The sequence below is a fragment of the Cryptomeria japonica genome, chromosome 1 (assembly GCF_030272615.1).
Source record: "Cryptomeria japonica chromosome 1, Sugi_1.0, whole genome shotgun sequence".
NCBI lineage: Eukaryota > Viridiplantae > Streptophyta > Pinopsida > Cupressales > Cupressaceae > Cryptomeria > Cryptomeria japonica.
The window spans coordinates 73,049,825-73,069,825 of record NC_081405.1 but is presented as its reverse complement, the minus strand read 5'-3'; the positions used below and the strand labels follow the sequence as shown (position 1 = coordinate 73,069,825).

Here is a 20,001-nt window from a genome sequence, read left to right as displayed (position 1 = left end):
TTTTATCATTATGACAATCTTTAAAGAAGCAAATTCGATACATAAAATGAATGCTAAAGATTTTTTAAATTTGATATCTTTCGACATCCTCTACATTAATTTTATTTATAAAATATAAATATGCCAGTATAATAATGATTTAATATTAATTATAATATTATAATATAATAATAATCTAATATTATTATAATATAATAATATAATTATTTTTTAAGTGAAATAATGAAAAAATATTCCTCTAAAGATGGATACACTAATTATTATTATTACCATACTAAAAAGACAAATATTTTATATTTTTATTAACATGCTCACATTTTGAACCATACTTAAAAATAAATGATAAAAAACATTAGTAAATACCCACCTTATTAGCTACTGCCCTTGTCCATTGTAAAATGGAAAACCATTGCCAAACACTTTTTAACATTTGCCACATTCAGTTATAAAGGTTAAATCAATGAATTTTTCTAAATTATTAGAATCTGTAATTCAATGTTGGCTAATATTATTATTTTCATCTAAAATTTCAGGCATTTACCGATTTACTTAGCTTCCCAGGTGTTTCCAACCTTACGACTACGGCTCTATTTGAGAGCTTCACGTAGGTTTGCAAGGATTGCAGAAGAGCGATCCTGGTGATTCGGACCAAGAGTTATCTCCGCTTCAACGTATTCTGATAATTGGCAGATTGATTCGTTGGGTGAAACGCCACAAAAAATTGGTTCGACCCTTAAATTTGGCAAAGTTAGCCGTTCAGAAATAGGCAATTTCATTAATCTGCCCCGATTAAGGGTTTGTTCTATAAATCATTCTTTTGTTTCTGTAGAATATGATTTGGAGATTTTTTTTTGATTCCGAGGACGGGGAAGTGAATTGAATTATGTTCGTTGTTGTTTCAATTGGGCACACGTTTAATGGATTCTTGTATCTTTTGTTAATAGGTTTGGTGACGCTTCGGAGTGTTTCTAGCAATGGGATATGATGATGATCGGTAAGTAACTATTTTTTCGTTTTATTTGGTGGTTTCAGGAATGATGTTTTACACGGTTCAATGCTATATATCAGGGTTAGGGTTTTTTGGGGATAATTATTTGTCAAGTTCATTAAGAGTGGGGAAATCACAAACACTGAACGTTTGAGAGTTTTCATCCGTAACGTTTGTCATTCTGTGTTGCTCTAATTTGTCTGTGTAGTTAAATAGATTGAGATTGGATGAAATCCTTACCATAGCTTTTTCCCTGGATTGTTATGGTCGGCCTATAATGTGGTGTGGGGCAAGCTTCGATCACATTCTTAGGATTTGTAGAGATGAGCCAGTTCACTATCTTCGTACCCCAACTTTACTGCATGTGTGGTAGAGTTATACTCTGCCTTATTCTGGTGATGGGAGTTTGAACTTGGGGTCAAAGTACGTTAATAGTGCTCTCGATTACCATATGTTTTATCAGTATTTAACTGCGTTTTGTGAAATTTTAATGTAGATAAATGTGTGACACATCTTTTTGAGGCTTTAGTTTTATTCAAGAGTTCTGTCATTTTCAATCAAAACTTTGTTGCTGTAGAAAATGCCTTCTTGCAAATGCATTTGTTAATTCCATTAGTCACTGGGAGATTGGGGTATCAGTATTATGAAACAGGTGGTGTAGGCTTGGATTACATTCTTAGGATCTCTAGACATGAGTTACTTTCATAATCTTCACACCCCAACTTTACTGCATTACGGTAGAGTTATGGCCTGGCTTATTGTGTGATGGGAGCTTGAACTCTGGTCAATGCACTTCAGGAGTGCTCCCTATTACTATATGTTTGGTCAGTATTTTCCTGTTTTTTGTGAAAGTTTAATGTAGCTAAATGTGTGACATCTTTTTGAAGGCTTTAGTTTATTCAAGGGATCTGTCATTTTCAATCAAAACTTTGTTGCTGTTATATTTGAAAGAAAATGTGTTTTTTCAAATCCATTTGTTAATTCTAGTATTCACTAGATGTGGGCTATCACTATTTTGAAACAGGTGTAGAATTGTACGGATCTCATATGACTATGTTGCTTTTAAATATATCTGCCAGAACAATGTCTTAGTGACTAAATCCTCATTTCTGGTGCTATGATCAACAAATTCTACAGCTTTTATATGTTTAGGGAAGTGCACAACATCTTGGACCTTGTTGACAGTCTTCTTGTGATTTAGGTGGTAGCAAAATCCACAAAGAGGGGAGATTGTCAAAGTTCTACTTACCACAATCACTAGATAGGGGCATACTAGTTCCATTTATCTTCTGTTTGAATTAATTGCTGATATTCTCTATTTCTTGTATTTTTAAGTACTGCATGAACTGTAACATACAATCTACGGTTGAGAATCACATCTGAACTGTTTTATTGTTTATGATTTTTAAATTTTTTCAAATTTCTAGAAGTTGGATAATATAACTTTAAGCCGACCACTAAATGGTGCATGACCACTATAATAAAGACATGTAGCCCATTGTCACTGTTTGCTCTTGCGTAATTTCAGATATAGCCATCTCCATCCTTTTGGATGGATGTTTGAATGTATGAACTTCTTAATCTTTCCTGAATATGCATCACATGCAAGATGTCATCTTTCAACAAACAATGATGTCTTTGAATAGGCCCCAAATGCATCGCTACATTGTTTTGTCACAAAATGCACTTATGCTTTCATACTTTCTCATGCAGACAAGTTACTTTCTTTTGTCTCAAAACACGTGTAGTTTCAAACTTTCATGTAGTAGGTTAAATGGTCAAAGTAAAATTGTAAGGCCTAGTAGTAGGTTTGAGCTAGGTTACTAGGTTCGCCCCCCTAGACCCCTTGTACTGGTCCGGATAGGGTCCACGATTCACAGGCCTGGTTTGGATCAGGTCGATCCCAAGAGGACCCAGGTCGAACCTGAGGGTCTGATGGCCCAAAAATGGTGTTTTTTTTGCAAAATTTAATTTTTTTGAAATCCAACACAAAAGAAATTAAAATATAACCCTAAAAGTGAGTTTTAAAACATTAACTTGGCTCATTTCACACAAGCAACATGACTACAAGCAAGGTGAAATGAAGATGTGGGATATAGAGCTAGAGCATACTGATTTGGATGCTTTCACTTCTCAGCTTGTTGCATTTGATGACTCAGATAGCGAGCAAACTTATAGTGCAAGTGCGAGTGTAAGTGGCATTGGCATTGGTTCATCTAATGTCAATGTCAATGATGAGGAGAATGAGGATGATGAATTAGAGAATCCATTTGATGATTAAACTTTAAATTGTTGAAAGTTGAAACAATGATACTTGAATATTTTGTCATTTTGATATTAAACTTGATGTAAATGATGCTGTTATGGTATGATCATGATGCTATGATGACAAGTTTATGTTGGTTTTGTTGTTTATATGATGCTATGTGACATGCTAATCTTAATTCATGCTTATATATATATATAATTTACATGTTTTTGTACTAACGAACCCAAACCCCTTTTCAAAATTTTGCCATACCGGTGTACCAGTTCTTTGAACCTGAACCGGTGCCCGAACCCAAACCGGCAACTTAGGGTTTGAGTATGGCATGATTGAGGTTTTCTGTTTGCCCAATCTTGGACTTCAATTATGTTATAGCATGTGAGAGAGAAAACAGCAGTGTAAACATTAATTTTCAATTATAATTTGTTGAACACAGGTGGCTAAGGACAATTGCTTGTGCGTTTTTATTTTCTTGAATATTATCTACACCAACTTCTAATTTTTCATTTGCTCTTTTTCCTTGTTGAAATTTGAGCCTGTCCTATAGTCATCACATAAACAGATGCACCTAGTTTTTGTTAGAGGAGACCTAAGATTTTGGATGTGTTCTGGTTTGAAACTGACCTGAAAGTGGAATTTCCACTTTGGACATTTAAACTAATTTCTGGTTGGAATTATCCATATGAAGCTGCATATTGTTTGTATAGTGACTAGAATTGAATTTTCTAGATGAACTTAAAAACACTTGCATTTCACAGGGGAATGGTTGCCAAAAAAAATGAAACAAGCCCAAAATAAGATAAAACAAGCCCAAAATAAGATATAACAAATCCCTTAAAATGAGGCGATTTTGGGCTCATTTAAAAAAAAATACAACAAAGAAATGTAAAGATATAAAAACCATAGCTACCAATAAATGGAAAAGGGAATGGTGATGCCAATTTCTTAAAAAATAAGATCAGTGGATTGAGGGAAATCAAAATTCTAACATCTAATAAGTTTACACAGACATTCAAGATATTAAAATTTCTACAAAATTTACTATTGAAAATCCAACAATTTGAAAGAATTTTTAAATATTGAAAAATACATGCGCATAATAGATTGATGTTGAAGTATGCTTCATGAGAGGATGGGAAGAGCCAGAAAACAAGCTGATTCAACTTCTCTTCAACAAATATAAAATCAGAAATTCCTAGCCTCCAGGTTCTTTAAGAAGAACCGCCCTTACACAAGATCAAATCAGAAATTCTTAGCTTCCACAAGGTTCATTTTATCATAGTTGAAAAACTTGGACTCAGCAATAACTCGGTAAGCCCAGAATTTTTTAAAACTTGGGGTTCAGGAAAACTCAAGGAAAAACTTGACAATTGTATTGAATATTTTAAAATACATAAATTTCTAAAAATATTCTTCAAAAACACATATTACTAAATTTGCTGAGCATACTACTAATTTCCATCATATAAAATCAGAGTTTAATACATATGATAGACCAAAAAACAAGTTCAACCTCTAAGTTAGTTACAATGGCACTTCCACTAGCCATGTCATATGTAGAAGTTGCCTCATCTAAAAAGATTTTTGGCAAGTTGTGTAATATTAATGTCTAAGTTAGCACATTCAAGAGTTATATCCCAATTCCTTGTCACCCCCTCATTGTAATCAAGTTTCTCATGTGACAGATCCCAATACCTGATGAGGATTTGGGAGTAGAGACTCCAATGGGGTTGAGGGTTAGTGCCCCTTATTGGGGTTTGGGAGCAATGCTTCCAGCAATTTCAAGGGGTAGTACCCCTTGTGGGGGTTTGGGAGCAGCTCCTCCAATGGGGCCGAGGGGCAACGCCACCAAGCCCGAATTAAGGCCTTTGAAACCTTTACTTGTGATCTTTTTAGGGAAAAAACACCAGGAGTTTTACAAAACTCGTTGGCGAGTTATTGGGCAAAATTCACTGTGAGTTTTACAAGAACTCATTGGCAAGTTATTGGGTGTGTAACTCACCTTGCATATTGGCTCACGAGTATTCACGAGTTTTACAACACTGCTTTATATATATTATTGCTTCTCCTAGCCTTTTATGAAGTATACTTCACATCAGTCTATATATTTATATATCTATTCTGTTATACGTTCAGTGTTTGTTTTGATTCAGCATATGTGTGTGTACATATGTATGCTCATATATGTATATATGTACATACATATACATATATACATACATATATATAAACATATGTATATCTACATCTACATATATACATAGATATACCTATATATATAAGAACAAAACAATACTTCAAAAATGATTTATGGCTAATAAATGAATAAAAAGCAACCAAATCACAATTAATCAACATTAAAGAGTTGAATCAAAACAAACACTAAAACATATATTGAAATTCATTCGTACATATTACAAAAGTTATTACTTAAAATTCAATAATTTTAAAGAATTGTTACATATTAAAATATACATGTACATAGTAGACTGATTTTGAAGTATGCTTCATGAAAGGTTGGGATAAGCCAGATACACATACATGTATGCATATATTATACATATAATGAAAGGCTGGGAAAAGCAATGCATATCTATATACGCGTATATATATGGCTTTTTCCAGCCTTTCATGAAGCATGCTTTGACATCAATCTATTATGTACATACATACTTAATACATATAGACATCATAACACCTTCATTTCTTATATTCTTCTTGCTAGTAGCATTTTGAGCTTTGATATAAAAATATGTGCTTCTTAATCTGTGGTAACTGTTATCACAAAAGCTCGCACCCTTGCTAAGCTATCAACTCAGCAACCTTGTGAAACATGGAAACAACCCCGAAGTGTGGGACCTTGCGCAAGGGGGTTGAATCCAAGTGCAGGTGTTGAACCAACTCAACTCTCCAAATCTTACTTCTAAACCTATCCTAATAGCTTGCAGAGGAAAAGGGAAGAGAGAAATGCTTAAAATGAAAGGAGGTGATGCACCAAGATAAGAGATTGTTCCTCTCCCCACCCGATATGGCACGAGGAATCAACTGAAATATCTAAGAGATGCACAAACTTCAGTTGCATGAGTGACCCAAACGCATGTATGGAGGTTAGAATTTGCTAAGTGTCAAGAGGGGAGAAGGATTCCCACAAGTCACACTCAGAAAAACAAGTTAACACAACATATATGGAGAGGAGCCACAAAACATACACTTATGATGAAGGTAAGGAAACATACACAACATGCATAAGTTGAAGGAAGGCAAGAATGTAATTTCCATTCAGTCAAAGGACAAAAGCCAAACTTACAGTAGTAGAAATGCAAAAATAATTACAAATCTTTAAGAGAAGATAAAGCATAGGAAAGCTCAAGGCAATAGGGAGAGAACCCTTTACAATGAGGCTTAACAACCTTTATATAGAAAAATGGTTACAAGAGTGATCATGACCCCTGTATGTCAGTCTGGGAGTGCAGAGAAGTGCATGCACTTGACTTCTGGACATGCAAGCAACCTAGCCATACCCACAAAAGTCAACCCTGAGAGAGTGGATTGACCGGCCTTCCAAAGTCAGAGTATGCAGACATGACATAAGTCACTACAACAAGCAGTGCCCCGTACCTCTCTTGATGGAAATCTTGCCAACAACATTAAATGCACCCCTGTGGATCCACAAAAGAAGGTGCATAAGTCACCAAAGCTGTCGGAGCATTTAAAGCTTTGAGTGTCGATCACGCCATCCGAAAGTGTTGCAAGCCGGAAGGAGGTTGGGAACACTTCGGAAACACAAGTTACCGAAGTTGGGAAGACGTAGGCTTGGGATTTCGGAACTTCGGGATTCTGGAGTTCCGAGGTTGAGGACTTAGGAACTTGGGAACCTGGGGGTTTTGGAGTTCCGGGGTTGAGGAAGAGAAGACTTAGGATCTTGGGGGTTCCGGGGTTGAGGACTTAGGAACTTCGGAACTTGGGGGTTCCGGAGTTCCGGGGTTGAAGGAAGAGAGGACTTAGGAACTTGGGAACCTGGGGGTTCCGGAGTTCCGGGGTTGAGGAAGAGAAGACTTAGGAATTTGGGAACCTGGGGGTTCTAGGGTCAAGGAAGGGAAGACTTAGGAACTTGGGGGTTCCGGGGTCAAGGAAGGGAAGACTTAGGAATTTCCTTCTGACAAGACAACACTTCACACTTCATGATTCCATTGTTTTCTCTTTGATCAACTGAGGCAGCGCTAGTCCATAGAACATATCTCTGATCGGTTCTCACTGATGGACCAAGGGTGTCATAAAATGACAACAGTAACCTTCTTTGCTAATATTTTCCAATAGTTCTTTGTGTATCCCATTTCAATCAAATGATTTGCTGGTTTCCAAAGTTATTAGTTCCTCTTTTTCATTCCAAAGCCATTAGTTCTTATTTTTTGTCAAATCCTGATCTGTGGGTGGAGTGGGCAAAAGCAGCTGTGTTGTTCATACGTTGTTTATTGTCAACCAAATTGATCTTGGAGAAATAAAACAATCAGTCAGATCAGGTCTGCATTTCCAGAATTTGATGGAGTGCAATGCAATGTAGTTCTATTGAGTAACAGATGAAGTGCATCACAATTGTGATTTCATCCAAATTTAAGGATTCCTGTGTTTCAAGTTAATTCTGAATGCCAGTGATTCACATACACATATAGATACACACACATACAGGTAGAAGAGCATCCCATCAGAAGCCTCACCAACCTAGTTTTCTTCTAGACTACTGTTTTTTTGTCATGTTTTGCATTTCTCTTTTCTGTGTACATAGGTGTAAATTGAAAAATAATTGAATGATTTCTTCATGAATATACAATGTATATATAATGAATTAAATGATGAACTAAATGACCATTAATAGAACAACCAAAGGTAACTAACTAAAAAGAATTAATTATAAACCTTGTAAAAACTTTCGAATCAGATGCCCACGAATTTCAGCAAAAAAAAAAAGCTCCAAAGATTTTTTTTATGAAAATCAAAATTTTTTCTGGAAAAACATTCCAGGTAGAAGGCCTCGACTTTTTTTAATTAAAAAATTCCCGAAACTCTAAAAAATCCCATCGATCTGCTCTCGTACTATGAAAAATAATTGAATGATTTATTCATGAATATACAACGTATATATAGAGAATTAAATGACGAACTAAATGACCATTAATAGAACAACTAAAGGTAACTAACTAAAAAGAATTAATTATTCTAATATAAATGCCATTAGGCACACTTTTCTTTGTTAGAGTATTGTGATGCAATTTTTAGGAATTTTTTGTAGGTTCACTTTCCATTGCATGTAAATTGAGTAAAATTTATTAAGTTGTTTTTGGTAGCAAATTTTGTCATTTAACTATGTTGAGAAAATTTGGAATAAATTTGGAATAAATTTGTCTTGGAATTACACATTTTCTTTTTGTCTAAAGGTAGTGTGCGATCATTTTAACTCTCTATGAAAATATTATTGTGGTTTATTTTGGCGCATCTGCAAACCAGATCTTTTGATCTAATATATTCAAACTGAATGTATATGTTAGAAAAATGCAAAACTTAGTTGGGATTTGCATATTTGATATTTCTAAAATGCATAGTCCATTTCAAAGCAGCCTTTGGAGTGAGTACTGTAGGATGATGTGCTAGCACCCTCCTCTCTGGTACTAACATCCCTTATAGATGCTTGTGTTCTTTATGAGTACCCTCACTTTGTGATTATTATAAACACATTTAAGAGAAAGGTCATAGAGGAAATGATTATTTATGGAATGATTTGTGCTACACATAGTTGGATCGTGAAGAACTAAGGAATCTAATTGAAGTTTATGATGTCTGAAAGGTTTCGTATATATAATTATGTTTACACAACAATTCTTACTTTGAAATAAGTAAAATGATGTCACCATTGATGTGCAGTTACCGTGATGAAGATGGGGAGCCAATTATGGATCCAGACATGCAATCAGATAGAGAAGTCACTCCAGAGCCAGCGGACGAGGAGGATTGGCAACAAGAACAATCCCCATCTCCAGCCTTTGATTCTGGAGAAGATGATAGTCCCAAACCTAAACCAAGAAAAAGGCTTATAAAGAAGAGTGTGCAGGAAAGTTCTGATGAGGCAGAACAATCACGGAAGAGGAAAAGTAAAGACGGAGCAAGTAGTGACTCTAAGAAAAAAAGGAAATCCAAGGATGATGGCGATGGGAGGGAAAAGAAGTCAAAATCCAAGTCTGGATCTGCAAATAAGTTCAAGAGACTTGCAAAATCTGGAGGAAAGGGTGAGAGCTCTAGGAGTGACAGAGGTGATACAGAAATGAAAGAAATGTGGGACACAATTGCTGGAGCTGATTCAGAAGTTAGTTTCTTTTGTCTTCTTTTTGTTTCCTGCCTATAAAAGATCAGTTTCAAGATGAATTTTATGTTTAGATTACTCAATTATAGAAGTATCAGTGTCTTACTGTTAATTAGCAATCCTTATTACATTTTAGGATGACCAAGAGGGCCAAAGGACCAGAGATGATGATGCCTTTATTGATGATGCTGGGGTTGATCCGCGTGATCGTTTCCGTAGTGATGATGAAGGTTCTATTGGTGATGCTCCACAGGTATGATTCTGAATAAATGATTTAACATCATTAAAATCTTCTATGTAAGAAAACATGATAAACAAAAGCTTTGCTTTATATAATTTTCTTTCCATTCTAGGTAAAGGAGGGTATATTACCATGTTTATAATAGTCTATGCTCAAAATTCACATAATTATTAGGTCTGGCAGCCAATGGTTTCCAGAAACAGTAATTACTAGTTATAGTCCATACTGCCCATTAGATCAGTTTTTTAAGGCTTCACAAATGCAGTCTTGTATTAACATCTGTATGATTTACAGTCATCAAAATACTCAAATTTCAGAAAGCTCCTTTGTCCGTGACTTTGAGGCTTTGAGCACATTTATCCAATTTAGTAATTTACAATACTAGCCCTATTAACCAAGAACCTAATGCTTCCATTATGAAGCTTGACAATAGGCTATAGAAATGAGGATGAATGTCATTCTTCCTATTTTTTCTTGTAGAGTAGCAGATCTAATTCTCATTTCAGTTCAAGCTTTTGGGCCTCTCATTGCATGCTTTCTGAGTCTTCATACTGGCAACTAATGTCTAGCAGTTTTTTCTAAGTTGCTAAACAATACTTAAAGCTCTGAGTGGACTGATCTTGCTTTGGAGTTTGGAGTATGTTCAAGGAACATTATTGAAGAATTTTGAATTAGATAACAAGTCCATTGGTGACAAAAGGAAAACCATATACAAATGGCAGAGACAAATACAGAACAGTCATGTTCACTAAGGTTTTTCATTTTATTTTGTTGATGCCTCTTTGTTTGCTTGTTGTTGCTTCTTTGTTTACTGCTGGTGCCCCTTGACCAACTTGGTGTCTGTCTAGTCTTGCCAAAGAAAGCTCAATTCCTGTGTTTATGGCTGTAGCCTTTGGTAACCTTGGTTCTGTCCCAATCCTGTTTCAAGTTTGCAGTGTAGTTTTTGCTCATTAGATTTAATCCCTGTTGTTTGCTGCTAAGATTTTAACCTTGTTATTTTCTTCTGCTGGCTGTTAAAGCTTGTGGCCTCTGATCTTGATTTTCAGCTGTTCTGTTTGTTTGTTGTCACTCTTCTTAAGCCATTTTCAGCCAAATCACTCATATTGTACCTTGAAGGACAAGAGGAGCCTCTAAATGTTTCTACTTGTGAGTCACTCAACCTTTTAATAGGTGCTTTTATTTTTTATTTTTATGTTTAGTTCTATGTCTTTTTTATTTGTAACATTTCTTTTAGTTTTATATTTTATATTTTTCAATTTAGATAGATATATTTTATGATCGGTAATCTGTGGGATGAGGGTCCACTCCCTTATTAAAAACATAACAAATAAAAGAAAGCTTCAGACTTTCCAAGCAGGGAGTGAAGGAAGAAAAAAGGAGACAAATAGTTGTCTATGAAAGGGAAATATTGTTGGAATCGTTTGTCGTTGCGCCGAAAGCTTGAACTATCAACGCCTAATACAAACGCCAAATTTAACCCGACCCACGGGAGGCGGTTAAGCCATGTCATGAGTCTCCAAGGAGGTGTTGACCACCAAGTCACAATTTCCCCCTCAACATTGACTGAGCCTTCAATACCCACTAAAGGGAGATTGGAACCCATGACCCAAGGCTCTAATACCAATTGTTGGAATTGTTTGCTGTTGCGCCAAAAGCTCGAACTATCAATGCTCGATATTAACGCCAGATTTAACCTGACCCATGGGAGGTGGTTAAGCCATGTCATGAGTCCCCAAGGAGGTGCTGACCACCAAGTCAACAGGTATTGCCAAGAGCAAGCCAAAGAGGAGGAGAAACTGGAATCCAAAAGAAGTTTCAAACTAAGATTTACAAGAAACAAACAGAACATGATCAAAAGGCCAAACTAATTAAGCTTTTTTCCTATCCCTAGAGAAAAGAGCATCTATAGTGTTGTCAGGTATTCACACATTGCCTCTTTGCAAATGGGGACCCCCACTTTTTGCTTTCTCGGTTGTGTTAGAGTTTTTTCTATCAATCTTTGCATTGAAGGGATAGAGTTTCTCAAGTATCTAGAGGGTCATCATGTCAGGTTGAGTAAAGTCAGGGGAAAGGACTAAGTCAAGAGTCTTTCCTAAGGATGCGTACCTTGCTCCCTCGCTGGACCGAAATTTGCCCAAGTACCTTGACCCCGTACCTTGCTAAGGACATAGACTCCCGTACCTTGCAAAGGTCCTAGATTGAAATTTTTATCAAGGCATGTACCTTGCAAAAGTCCCAGAGCGAAATTTTGATGTCTTGTCCTTGCAAAAGTCCCAGAGCGAAATTTCTTCACCGAGTGATGTACCTTCCAAAGGTCACATAGTGACATTTCTTCACCAAGTGATGTACCTTCTAAAGGTCATAGAGCGAATTTCCTCTATAGGTGTTCTTAAGGGTCGAATTGATGATGCTTTCATGTGGAAAGATTGGGAAACTTAAGGTCAAAACCAACCAAGTGAAAGAGAATTTCGGAGTCATGTACCTTCCAAAGCGAATTTTTGAATTTAGCTCCCGTACCTTGCCAAGGGTCAAGAGCGAATTCCTTCACAAGGTCGTATACCTCTCGAAAGTCCTAAGGCAAATTTCAAGCCATGTCCTTGGAGAGGTCCTGGAACGAATTTTAAGTCTTGTCCTTGCTAAGGGTCCAGAGCGAATCCTTCTCCAAATGATGTACCTTAGTAAGGACATAGAGTGAACTCTTTCACCTTGACCTTGTCCTTCCAAAGGACATAGATTGAACTCTTTCACCTTGTCCTTGTCCATCCAAAGGATCTTGAGCGAATTTTTTTATCAAGTCTTGTCCTTGGAGACGACAGAGAGCGATTTTCATTTTGAGTCATGTCCTTCCAAAGGATCCAAAGCGAAATTTCATGTCCTTGCTAAGGGTCTAGAGCAAATTTGAATATGTGTACCTTGGAGAAGTCTTAGAGCAAGTTTTGTCTAGAATCATGTGCATACCCTCCAAAGGACAGAGAGCAAATTTTATTTGAGGTCTTGTCGTAAGAGAGGTCCTAGAGCGAATTTCATCATGCACCCTTCCAAGGTTAGAGGGCGAATTTTATTTTAGGTCTTGTCCTTGCCAAGGTTAGAGAGCAATTTTCATCATGTCCCTACCAAGGTCCTAGAGCGAATTATTTCCAATTGATGTACCTCCCTCCCGAAGGTCTTGGAGCAAATTTCAATACAAGGACACGTACCTTAGAACATAGAGCGAATTTTATTTTTGAGTCATGTCATTGCCAAGGACATAGAGTGAAATACACTCTATGTCATAGTATTGAAATTCGCTTCCCTGCCTCTATAGCTTCCCTACCTTCAATATGGAGTTTCTCAGCTTCAAACTTGTGCTCCTTCCTTTTTGAAGGATCATAGTCAGGTTTGGATTTGCTGCCTACCTATTTGATTAATCGAAGATTTTCTTGAAGGAGCCAATGCTATATCATGTTAGAAAACATCAGGAGACACATCATCCAAGTCCTCCATGAATGGAAAGGAGCCTTCAGAATCTGAACCGTCTTCCTACTCCTTAGGAAGTTTAGAGTTATCCATCATATTATCTTTGAAAGGGGTCAAAGAGGGGGGGATAGAATCTGAAATACACTTTTGGTTTGACCTTACTTGCCTTGATTGTGCCATATGAAGTTGGCATCTGGAGACCAAAACCTCTTGATCCATTTCTTGAGACTTATATTTCTAGGTTCGGGCAACCTTTTAGAAGAGCAAGCTATAACTATGTGACCCAATCTATAGTAGTGAAAGCATCTAACGAGAAGATCTTTGAAGTTTAAGAATTGAGTGCAAGTTCTAGAAGAGGAATGAATCTTGATTGAGTGAGATAGAGGCTTTGAGATATCCACCCAAGCACATACCTTGCTGAATCTACACTGAAGCCACCTCTTCAGCATCAAGCTTGACAAAGATCCCCACTTGGTGGATCAAATTCTTGACAAGATCTGAATGATGCATAATCATTAGGAGGTTGTAAAACCAGATCCATATAGGGATATTTGTGATTTTAGCCGAAGCTTGATCAAAGAAGGGGGTCCAAGGAGTAATGTTGATGCCAGATTGACCAAAGAACTAGGGACCAATCTGAATCACAAAGTTGTAGTCCACAATAGACTGAAAACACACCAAAAAGAATAGATATTTTTACTAAGTTATATCATTTTTACCATTTTCTATACTTTGAACCATAGTTACGAGACTCAGACTCGGCTAGTACTTAGCAAGCTAATTTTTGACTTAGACTTGAGCGTGGCGCAAAAACTTGGCAAAGACTTGACAAATTGAAAAATCCAAGAAAGTCAAAGATTTTTAAGGATTTAAAACTTGATTCATGCACTCTTTAATAGATAAACTTTAAAGACACAATAACATCATCAAATAGAAGTTAATTTGATCACATACACAAGTATACATTGATCACATAAGTATAAACTCAAATTGTAGCTGAAGGAAATAGCACATTTAGATATATAAATATCATCAAATGTACACAATCAAGGTCCTCATCACTAAACGCAGTATCCTTAGCCTTAGTGATCCAATTAGATTGTGGATCGACCTCCTCTAGTGTGACGGGGGCCCAAAATTTGTCTATGGTGACCAAGGTTGTAATGAATATAGACTAGATCATTCAACCTCTCCACGGGCAGTCAATTGTGCTTCTTGGAGTGTATGTGCTCAAACATACTCCAATTGTGCTCACAGTCCGAAGCACTACATGGTTGGCCTAGTATTCGAATTGCAATCCTCCGAAGCACTACATGGTTGGCCTAGTATTCGAATTGCAATCCTCTAAAGATTTGGTACCTTAGTACCAAGCATTCCCCACTATGTATATAAGATGAGAAAAAGAAAAAAATCAATCTCATTATCCAACTTTAAGTTTCAACATTCAATAATAATATAAAAGAGGAAAAGTTTATTACATTTTAAAAATGTAATTATGCCTTTAATAAATATATTCTACCTAGTTGCAATGTTGTTTATCTTTGCACATGTCACGAGAAAAGAGCTCTCATTGTACAAGTCTAAAGTTCTATCTTATGGATTATCTGTGTTGTAACATTAGGCGACATTTGCTCTATCATTGTGTAGAGCCTATTCAAAATCTCCTCATCTGCCTTGAAATCAGGGTGGTATTGGAATGTCAGATTGAGGTAATAAGTGAATATGTGTAGGGGTCTTCCAAATGGGATGCTAATTAGCCTCAATTCCTGCATTGATGGATCTAATGGCCTCCTTGCCCTATCCATGCCCTCATACATGTAGTTCATTGCGGGTTTCTCCCCATCAACAACTCATAGGAGAACTACCAAAGGCTTAGTGAACTGCAATTTTTGTGAAACTTTAACTTAAGTATGAACAAAAAATAAGCAAATAAAAGAAAAATATGAATAAAATTAAAACTTAATGTAGAATTTGATTTTCACCTACCTTTGCAATCTCCGCAACAGGTTCCCAAAAGCCTGACTCATCAAACATCCAATTTGCCACATCAGCCCCTGCAGTGGTCTTGGCACGGGGTGTGGAAGGCTACTCTTCGCTAACAAACATTCACCTCAAAGCTCCCTTTGACTGAAGCAAGGATTGTAATGTGATGAAATTTGTTGCAAATTGGGTTATGCCAGGACAAGCCAATTCCTTCTGCCCTGTGAATTGCTTCATCAAGTTGAGGAATGATGTGTGATGTATAGTTCCCTACCATTTTTCTTTCAATTAACTTGAAAAGATTTCAAATTTTGATTCAGGCATTTTGTCAAACAATTAGGAAACATGGTAACAATAAAAAATTCTGAGATTTATGATTAAAAGCTAAGTTGCCAGATTCTGCAAAAATTCCCACGGGTCCTGGTTCGGTTTGCACCAAATACTGGTCTGTTACAAATTCTCCCCAAATTCTGTCGGGGTTCGATTTTGGCCCAGGAAATTCTCTCTGAGGAACCCTGGCCGAATTTGGACGTATTTTGGACGAATTTCAGTGCCAGCTGCAGAACCCGGGAAGAATCTGGTGGGTGAAAAAAGACATTTTTTTTCAACTTTTTTAAAGGCTTTTTTTTTTCTTTTGCCTAATTTAGTCTATTCGACCCTCCAACCCTAAATTAGACCACTAAAAAGGTCAAATAGGTAAAACCTATCTCATTTGTTCAGTGATGGCTGATTGTTAATGTTGACATTATTATTTTTGAACATAAACATTTGATATGGTGGTGTATTTTGGCATTTTGCTAAGTTATTTGCCATTTGGACTAAAAGTCTACAACATTAATATATATGGTGGTGTATTTTGCTATTTATTTGCTGCTGCATATATGTATATATATATTTTTATTTTTATATGTTTTTGTACGGACGAACCCAAAGCGAACCCGAACCCCCCCCCCCCAAAAAAAAAACGAATTTGCGAACCCAAATCTCGAACCAGAATCCGAATGGGCAACTTAGATTAAAAGCAGGTGCAACTATCATTAATGAACATAGGAATGATCACAAACAGTTGCCAACAGAGAAATAGTCATTGACATTTTTACAAACATTTGGCATTCATCAAATAGTTGGCCACTCAAATATATATATATATATATTCTGACCTCAAATTGCTGATAAGTAGTTGTTGTAGGAAATTCATAATTCAGAAATAAATCAGAATAATGACTAATGTATTTTTGTATATTGTCACTTCACACAATGTTGCAGCCAATATCTGATAATGTTCAGAGATTAATCTCAGACTTGCTTGGAATGCTGCTACAGTCATTTTCCACCACTGCTATGAGTACCTCAAGAGAGAAATAATATTAATATCTGCTTTTGAAGGTTAAACCAGACTGTTGTTAACAATTTGCCCTGTAGCTTTTACAAATCTGGAAGCTTTGTGAGTGTTGGTGTTGCTGTTTGTACCTCACTAATACCTTGGTAAACTGAAACAATAATGAAATCTTTATTTTTGTACAATTATGACTACTGCAGTCATTTGGTAAAGAGGTGGGAATGAAATATAAATGAAGAATACACCATAATTGCCTAGCTACTGTCAACCTTTATTCTGTTACTACTGTGAACCTTTATTTTGTTACTATTTCATGTCCAAATCTTCAATAAACTTCGTCTAAAACCCTAGAACCAACATAAAATTAACCTAGTACTGTAGCATGATACTGTAGTTGTACGAACTTCTATAGCAAGTATTACTGTAGCATGCATCCAAAAATCATTAAATCTTCAAATAGATCTCCCAAAAAGTTTACATTTGCTTGCAATCTTCATAAATTTGTAAATGAAACTCTTCAGCATAAATAAGATATCACCTCCAATGCCAACCTGCAGAAATATATTTCTTTGAAGCCCCAATAACTCAAACTGATAAATGATGCACGATGTGAATTCTAAAATAAATCCACCAATAAATGGAATTGTGATGGGATGGGATTAGGGATAGACTAGCCTAGTCTATGCTCTTGGATCCTTTCCTTGGATCTCCTGGTGTTCTCTACACACCCTAGGGTCTCTAGGACTTCCCTTTGCTTGAGGAATCCCTTGACCATGCCCAATCCACCCACCAATGAGTTGCAATACTGCTCCTAAGGTCTCACCTACTCATGAGACTCAAAACCCCCTACTATGGCTAATAAGGGCTAATCTTGTTCCACACCTTCCAAGGTCTTAGCAAGGTTGTTTCAGGTCTATCTCATGGTCTATCCACCCATTCATGAGCCCCCAAGAGGTTTCAAGATTCTAACCCCTTACCGATTTCACAAATTTGGATTTTTGCCTTCAAATAGGGCTACAAGGATTAGGACCAATTAGGCCTCCTAACCGGTCTTCTAGGGCTCCCTCTCACAAACGATGCACAAACAACCCAATCTCCCAAAAAGGACTGCAATTCATTTGGCAAGGACTCAAGGATTTTCTAAGTTTTAGGCCTCCAAGTGTCCGTACACTGTCCTAGGTGGGTTTTAAGGGTTTTTGTGAGGGTTTTTAGGGTCTGCCTGGGTCATAGTGAGTGTTTTGTATTTTAGCCACCTTGTTTGGATTGGTGGAGGCTCCTTCTTCACACCAATGATGCTTCACTCACTCCTTTGCACTTCCTCCAAAGGACGCACTCTCCACTAATCAACCTTGCGCTCCAAGAGCTCTGCACCAACAACCATTCCTAACCGGGCACTGTCTAGTCTCGCCTAGGAATGGGTCTTTGCTTGGCCTCCTTGCATTTTCAAGGGCCCTGCTTGCTTGGGACTATAGTACAGGGTCTTCACATCCATTCCCCATGGTTTCATGGTGGTTCCACAACGGGGAATGGAGTTAAGACTTCATTTACTCAAACCGGTCCAAAACTGGACAGTAAGACTGCAACTTACAAATTATTTACAAACACACTCAACCGGTAAACAAAAAGCTAATCTAATCACTCACAATGAAGATATATACACCAAAAAAAAGACATCACACACAGGTTTGCTTGCAAATCAATCCATTAGTTTGCTCGGTAATTGCATTCAAACTGACTGGTAACCCAAAAACAGTCACAGTCAGGCTTTTCTTCCTTGGGCCGTACAATGTCTGACATCCAACCCTTTAACTTAGGGTTTGTAACATCTTATACTACCCATACCTCGGTCGGTGTGCCACATTTAGGATTGTCCACGCCAACCTAAGGATTTTGACATCATGGTGGAAAAGTTGCTTGACAACTTTAAAAAGTTGTCATGCAACTTTTGCAACTTTTGAGCAACTTTCCCAATGTTGCTCTTCATGACTCCTAGACCCACAATGGGCCAACCTAAGGACACCACCATGATATGAAGGACCCCTAAACACCCCCAGGACACACATACCCTCCATTTTCAAGAAAATCACAATCTTGACTTATGACTTCTAAGATCTCCTCTAGGACCCTACCTAGGACCTATGAGCACATGGCTCATTATTTTATGTACAATGGCTTCTAAAGAAGCATAACACCAACAAGACAAAGAAAGAGAAAGAGTCTGGAAGGGTGCTCTTGCACCAAATTGGGTTTTTATCCAATCCATCAAAACCCAAGGGTTTTCGTCCTAGGGCATTCTGAACTTGTAGAACAAGCTCACTAGAATTCTCTGATAGAAAATATTGAAACCAAGATGTCTAAATGACTTGCTTTCATCTCTTTTTAAAGGTTCAACTGGATATTCTAGAAAGATCTGATTAATTTCCTTAAAGCTTGTAGAAGATACTTTATTTAATAAAAAGGCTTTATAATATTTAATTTATTTTTCCACTCAAGTTATCTTTAGGATTTCATTTTATTGGGACAACTTGAAAATTATTAACTTAATAATTTATTTCCTTATAATTGCCCACTCTAGCCTATGGGAATAAAATAGGTTAGAAATCTCCATTGGATGCTTACTCAGAAAAGGGGGACATTACATGCGATTTTATTTGAATTTACAAATGTTTTTGGCAGACTCCATACATGTTTTGATCCATAGAAGCTTGCCAAATCTTCCAATATGAGGTCATTGCAATGGGCAGCACATGTGGTCCAAAATAATGATGGGTGCCTTTCCATCAATAGTCTACTTATAGCAACATAATTTGCTGCATTATCTGTCATCACTTGCACCACATTCTCCTCAACCACCTCAACTAGGACTTCCTTTAAAGCTTCACAAAAGAATGTGGCATTTTTGGCATGTCTTGAAGCATCAATTGATTTGATGAATACGGTGCCACCTAAAAGAGAATCAAAATCAATGACTCAATAAAGCATAAATTAAAAATATTAATAATTAAATCAATGTATTGCAGGAAGTACAATCACTTGAGGAAGAAACAAGAAAATTTAGAAATGTCCTGTTTCTTCTATTAGTCCAATTATTGGCCATGATGGTGTAATCCTTCTTCCTCCATATCAACCGTTGCTCCTCTATTGTGGCTTTTACATCTGCCACCTTTTGTGTCAAAATTGAGCTCTTTATGTCATCTTCACTAGGGGCTTTGAACCTCACCCCACAAACAGCAATGACATCAACCATGTTTTGTCAATAAGGAGGCCTAAAATGTTACAAATAAATTATAAGTATTGTAAAATGGAGAGTTTAAATTTGAACTCAACATACCTCGAAATATAAAAATTCAAGAGACAAAGAATGAAGCTATAAATTTAA

At 36.7% G+C, this 20,001-nt stretch overlaps 1 protein-coding gene across 2 annotated transcripts in view; it reads left to right on the top strand.

Moving 5' to 3' along the window:
• The first annotated feature begins 493 nt into the window (after positions 1 to 493).
• Positions 494 to 20,001, top strand: part of LOC131041884 (protein IWS1 homolog 1) — a 33,019-nt gene continuing 13,511 nt past the window's right edge. The window contains exons 1-4 of one of the 2 annotated variants that reach the window (XM_057975114.2): positions 494 to 724; positions 945 to 994; positions 9,171 to 9,609; positions 9,743 to 9,859. In XM_057975114.2, coding sequence (XP_057831097.1) covers positions 975 to 994; positions 9,171 to 9,609; positions 9,743 to 9,859 — 576 coding nt within the window. In that variant the 5' untranslated portion in view covers positions 494 to 724; positions 945 to 974. Of the gene's footprint in view, positions 796 to 944; positions 995 to 9,170; positions 9,610 to 9,742; positions 9,860 to 20,001 lie in introns of both variants that reach the window. The other variant, XM_057975113.2, reaches the window with a different exon arrangement.